This window comes from Sinocyclocheilus grahami, unplaced genomic scaffold (assembly GCF_001515645.1).
Source record: "Sinocyclocheilus grahami isolate Dianchi unplaced genomic scaffold, SAMN03320097.WGS_v1.1 scaffold672.1, whole genome shotgun sequence".
Lineage (NCBI taxonomy): Eukaryota > Metazoa > Chordata > Actinopteri > Cypriniformes > Cyprinidae > Sinocyclocheilus > Sinocyclocheilus grahami.
Window position 1 is genome coordinate 312,854 of NW_015505851.1, and position 6,550 is coordinate 319,403.

Genomic DNA, 6,550 nt, shown 5'->3' on the forward strand with positions numbered 1-6,550 from the left:
ATCCAGCATTAAGACGTTTTTAACTCAAATATGAGTCCATGATCCATAATAACGCTTCCTCCAGTGAAAAAGTCCACATCAAAATCCAGCCACATATTTGTTTAGAGCTGTTTTTGCTTGTAAACGGTGCTTGATCTGTGCAGATTTCTCTCCTGATTCAGCTCAGTCATATTTTCAACAGTTTGAAGTTAAACAAATACATCTTTAAGGCATTTCTGAATTACTGTGATATTTTTATCATCCGTTTGGACTCTCGTTCTGACGGCACCCATTCACTGCAGAGCATCCATTGCTGAGACACTGATGCAATGCTACATTTCTACAAATCTGATGAAGAAACAATCTTGAATGGACTGTGGGTGAGTACATTTTTAGCTAATTACCATAATCAGTCCTTTAATAACATCTTTTTCTTCTTTTTTTATGTAGTCTTTCCTTGTAGTAGGAAAGAGTAAGAGAGCGAATCTCACCAAATCGGTCAAGATCATGAGTCAAATTTCGTTCCAAATTTCAGAGAAATAAAAAAAATTTGATTTCATTCCACCAAACGCCTGCATGCATCTAGGAGGAAATGTGCTTAGTTATGGAAATAATGCCAAATAATAATAAATAAATACATTTTTTATATTACACAAAATCTGTTTCTTAGTGTGCGCGGTATAATCTGGACATGTTTTCATGAGATTCCCCCCAAGAACAGTTTTGCAGCCCCTGTGGTTGAGTTTAAACCTAGTAAGTTTAGTTGAAACACTAGTGTAAGAACATTCAGAAACTGCGGGACATTTAAGGCTCTTTTCTTAAGGTGAAGGAGCTTATTCAAGGATTCACAAATAATGAAGTGCGTTTCTACAGATGTGAAGTTTAACGCAGTTGTGCACAGGAAATGACATCACCGGTGGGATTATCACGCGGCCGATACCAACATTAGTGTAAAACGCATCTCCTGTTTCATAGATATGCTGAAGTGATATGTAACTAATAGGTAAACTGAAGTGACGCGCTCAGTAACTCAGTAACGCTCGAAATGTGGCGTGAATAGCAATGACCTTCATCTTCATTTATGACATGTAAATAAACTCAAACGAGTCCGAGATAAATAGTGTCAGATAAAATAACGTTAAGACAGACTCCGTAAATCAACAGCGACTGAACTAACGAAACGTCCCACTCGTCTCTGCTAAAGGTTCGGTTAGATCCGTCCCTGATGAAGATGGTGATGGTGACGAATGCATCGGGCTGTTTGGTCGTCTACTCTGTTCGTGTAAGAACTTCACAGTAAAATGCTGTAAATATCAGGAACTGGAACTGTGAGAGCGGAGGGAGCGTGAGATGAGGATGGAGATTTATGCAGGTTTATGAATGTTATGTGAAGTCCTGGGGAATGTCAGCATAATACAGTGAGCATCTGTACAGACTAGTGCGATAGTGAATAACACTGTGTAGTGTGCAAGTGTAGGAGAAGTGTGGAGATAAATGATGCAGTCCAGACCACTGAAATCCAAACCGAAGATGATGACGCTCATCCGTCTCTCCATAAAACCGGAATAACAGATTGATCTGACGAGAGGACGAGAGCTACCTCAATGAAGGATCATTGGTTTCCCAGAGAACGGAGGGAGCGTATGGATGGATGGATTGAGGAGCAATGGAGGACTTTCAGGGCTGCTCTTCTTTCTTCTTTAGGGAAATGCGTTTCTTCCTGGCTGCAAGCATCTCGTAGAAGGGGTCCACGCTCACAGCGGATCTGAAACAAAACACAAGATCATCTCATGTGCCATACTTAAACCTGTTGTGTCTACTGTATCATAATTCATATGCACACTTCTAATTCCTCTAAATGATCTGCATGATCAAAACATTGCTGTTAAGCCGGTCGCACACAATCTACTCCATGTCTTGTTTAGAGTTTTGTTTTTTTTATCAAGTAAAAGCTCTTTTAGAGTAATTGGTGCAATTGCTTCAGCTGGTGCTTCACGTGTATTTTCGCTGTGAAATCTTGACTGATTTTTATCAAGTATAACTTTAGTAATATTTCCAGATGAGCACTCGCTGGACTGAAGCAGCTCAGTTTTACTTGATTCTCCATCAATCATTATCATCATTGTCTTGCATTGCATTATATGTTCATTGAAATATCATCTTACTAGGACATTATTGGAGATATAGTGTGACAACTGCTATTTAAATCATTTTATGTAAGTATCTGCTATGCTGTTATATCATCAGAATTTCATCTGACTTTTTGTCCAATAAAATATCAGCATCTGCACCAAATTTCTAACTTTTAATATTCTGCTGGTGAGGGACATATTGGAAGGCTTGTGAGGTCAAAATCTACATTTCAAAAGTGTATATCTGCTAAACTAATTTTTCTACCCTAAGAAGTACACTAGCATATATTATGTATTATATTCGAATTTAAAATGCATAATTTCAGTTAGGGTGAAGAAAAGCTTTTGGCTTCTCTCTTGAGGCCACAAGAGGGCGCATCGAGCAAAATATTACTAATGCACGTTTCTTCAAAGCATAAGATAACATGACTATCTGTGAAAAAAGTGCATCGTTTAAAATAATGTTTATAAACCAATTATAATTAAGTTGCTTAAACAACTATAAACAAAACAGCAGCAAGTATGTATGCATAGTTTAATACAAAGGGCGGAAAGCACAAGATGCAGTGGGATGGGAAATACCCGCCATAAAGTCTCGAGATATGTTTTTTCAAAGTTGAACTTGCATTAATTTTACATGGCTTTCTAAACATGCGGCTCTTTTGTGCGAGATGCGAGTGCAACGGTGATAGATGTCCCTCTAGAAAGTGCATGAAATATGCGTTCTGTGTGAACGGCTTGGTTTCAGTTTTGACGTAAACAAGATCTTCTCAGCATTAATGTTCTCTTTTCCGCTATATTTGTAATTAACGCAGCTGTGCTGCATCTAGTGGCTTCAACTGGACAGGCTAACATAAACATTATAATGCAACGACACTTACATCGTCATCGCATCTCGTGCGCCTCTGATAATGCTGCCTGACGCACACCTAAAAATGTGGATTTTTATTTTAAATTTGACGAATATTCGAAATTCTAATTTTTTTTGACAGCCCTAGTACATACGGCAGAAATGTACAGACAAATCAATTAAAGACTTAATCAAACAGATGATGAACACTATTAACAGCAATTATTATATGATGCAATCAAACTTATAGCAAAATTTGCTATGTGGGGGAGAGGTCCTTGCCCAGGGCCTGGCTCGCGTCTTCCACTGCGGGTGCACAGCGCCGGAATGAAGGACATCTGGGAAGATCGTGTCCTGGGTGCAGGGGGCCTGTGCAGAGAAGCACACAGAGTAGAGGTGGTGGGAGTGTTAGTATTGCACTGTATACTTACACCGGACTTGTGAGCATCAGCCCGGGATGTTTCCAGCGCGGCTCTCCGCTCTCTCAGGTGGGCCTGCTGGGTTTACCCTGGGTTTCTTTGCATCCTTGCAGACTATTACACGTCTTGCTTTTGGAGTGATCTTTGTTGGTCAACCACTCCTGGGTAGAGTAACAGTAGTCTTGAATTTCCTCCATTTGTACACAATCTGTCTGGCTGTGGATCTGTGGAGTCCAAACTCTTTAGAGATGGCTTTGTAAACTTTTCTAATCTGATGAGCAAATTTGACGAATATTCGAAATTCTAATTTTTTTTTTGACAGCCCTAGTGTCCTCGGAGATCTTCACAAATCCCTTCAGTGCTGATGGTTTACTCACTTGATGGTGTGGATCCATTCGTCCTTCTCCTCCGGAGTGGGAGCTGAGATCCGGTACACCATGTGGTTTCCCTCCACCACTCGACCGTCGGCCTCCGTCTTACACGCTTTAATCAGCTGCCCGCGGTTATTAGGGATGTAGAGCTCAAAACAGTTCTGCACAGAAAACACATCACCATCAGCAAGCAGAGCCCGCAATCTGTCTCTGAAATACGGCCCAGCCCTAATGGTCAATAAAGAAACCTGCAGTTGATCTATGAAAAGTGTCATGGAAATGTTTTATTTAATTAGCTGCATTTGACTGTGTAATGAGAATGTCAACAGACTTACTGGCTTTCTGGGATCTTCGACCTCTCGAATGCTCAGGTTCTCCAACGGTATAATGCCTCTGGGCTCCTTATCCTACACACACACACACACACACACACACACAGTCAGCACAAGCCATTATGGGTCAATCAGTCCTTTTAGGCAGTTTTTGAGTTCTTGACTTACTGTTGTGTACTCAAAGTAATAGAGGCAGTTGTCAGTCAGAATGAACCACCGTCTCTTCCATGTCTTCACACGACCTCCTGAGAAAGAAGATTACATGGATTAGAGGTGTAAAACACACAAGAAATTAATCATTTCCTCTGTGTCAGCCTGCTAAACTACACAGATACAGGAAGGCACGTCTACACACGCTACATTATTAGTAGAGTATCCTGCCTTAAAGCACCAAACTAAATTTCTTCTGAAAATGGTGCATCTGATCACCAGTGATGGGAAGTTTTTTTTTTAAAACTTCGGATCGACTGAATCAATTGCTTTGCAAAATGATTCACCATTTTAAAGCACATGCTTTTATTTGTCAGAACAGTGTAAATGTAACCAAAACTCGTGCATTAAAACATATTTTATAAACCAATTGCAGATGATATATTATTGAAAACGTAATGCACTAAATGCAGTTAACGAGTGAAGTGTCTGTTTAATATGTTTTATCTTATTAATTTGTGGCACTTATAATGTTGTTTTATGGAGAGCTTCATCAATCAGGCCAATACGAAAATAACAATAACAAAATAGTCCTTTTTATTAAACAAATGTGTCATTAAACTGTCCACAAACTGCATGGACACTGGTTCATGTGTTCACAGAGATTGTGAAACTTGTGCAATTTCCAAACTGTTACGATGTTACAAAGCCTTGAATACTACTTAGTCTGTTTTAAAGGTTTGATTAAACTGCAACAATTGTAACAAAGAAATAAACTGCATTCAAAAAACTTTAACAATCCAATAATTTACTAACATTTTTACAATAACAGGACCCTATGGAAAGTTTTTTAGAAAATTTTTGCTGTATGTTTTAATTTTTCTGGATTTAATACAAATTTATTACCACAAATGGTGGTAATCAAATGAAGGTATAAAACCCCTTATTTAATTCATATTTGAAAATGAATAATCAAAGAATTTTTGCAAAGAAAGTGCTGCATAGTTTACAGCAGTGCTGGGTGTAACGCGTTACTGTAATTCAATTACTTATCCACTGAAAAAGTAAAGTAAGGGATTACTGCTCATTTTTAGGTAATTTAATTACAGTTACTTCTAAAGTACTTGCGTTACATACTGTAAATAATTTCAGCAGTTCTAAAATCAATATTGAATTTTAAATCTAAATTTATCGTCTAAAGGTAAAATTGAATGCAGAATCTTTAACCCTCTGCGTGCCGGCGAGTTCACTTGCAGGATTTTGTGATAGAGAAAATAACCTAATATACTAAGATACAGATAAGACTAAAATCAATCAAACCTAAAATGGGTCTACTTTGATACGTTTACACTGACAATAACAACAAAACATTGTGCTTTTGTAAAATAAAGAAAACAAACAAGGTGCGCTTTCTGCCGTCTCTGTCTCCGTGAACTTCTATCTGCAACGCGTCACAAAAATGAACCAAAACTCAGCGAATACTTGACACACACACAGCCATGAGAAATATGACTATAGAAAGTTTGAGGTGTCTACTTTTAAATGAACCAATTAAAATCGAAAACGAATATTCTCGGATTACGTAATCCATATAAAATCTAAAGCAAGGAACAGTCTTTCCCGTCTCTGAGCTCATTATCTGCAGTCACACCTGTGTGCAAACACCTTCCTCACCTAGATACAAAACTAGATTTAAAAATAATAATAAGATTCATCTACTTTTCATCGTTTTTGGAAGAAAACCTGCTATTAGGAATAAACTGGAATTTACCTCAGAAGAACAGCGCGATCTGACGCGCCTTTATTCAGCAGAGGATGCCATTTCTGTAATTTATTATTTTTACATAAACTTGTATGGATTTTACTAGTTGGGCTTTTCATAAACATCTTGCCAAACTGAAATGTGTGCAAGGGAGTGCAATATGTTGAAATACGATATGCATTCAGATTTATATAGGAGTTTTTATTCTACTATAGCCTATAACGCTTTTACTAGGCTACATCGAACAAAACAAAGGTTTTTTATTTTTTGATATCATATTATAAAAATATAATTTATAATACGATATAGATATAAAAAGTAACTGGAATGTTTACACTGCACCATGATGAATGTTACATAAATATTTAGTTCAGTGTTTACTGATCAGATGTCGATGTTAATAATATGCTAAGCAATAAGTATTTAGTATAGTATATAAAATATCGCAATATCAGAATGTTGTTTATGTACTGTGGTAATACAAGCATATGTGCATGAACGACAATACAAAATGATGTTTTTTGTAAGGAGTAGGCAAAATTAGTATTAGTGACT

The 6,550-nt window shown here is 37.5% G+C and overlaps 1 protein-coding gene across 3 annotated transcripts in view; it reads right to left on the minus strand.

Annotated features, from left to right (window-relative positions):
- Positions 1 to 402: 402 nt before the first annotated feature.
- cyth2 (cytohesin 2) overlaps positions 403 to 6,550 on the minus strand; it is a 17,783-nt gene continuing 11,635 nt past the window's right edge. For 2 of the 3 annotated variants that reach the window (XM_016242775.1, XM_016242774.1), the window contains exons 9-12: positions 4,252 to 4,330; positions 4,087 to 4,158; positions 3,758 to 3,912; positions 403 to 1,744 (exon numbers count right to left, since the gene is read on the minus strand). In XM_016242775.1, coding sequence (XP_016098261.1) covers positions 1,657 to 1,744; positions 3,758 to 3,912; positions 4,087 to 4,158; positions 4,252 to 4,330 — 394 coding nt within the window. In that variant the 3' untranslated portion in view covers positions 403 to 1,656. The remainder of the gene's footprint in view (positions 1,745 to 3,757; positions 3,913 to 4,086; positions 4,159 to 4,251; positions 4,331 to 6,550) is intronic. The other variant, XM_016242773.1, reaches the window with a different exon arrangement.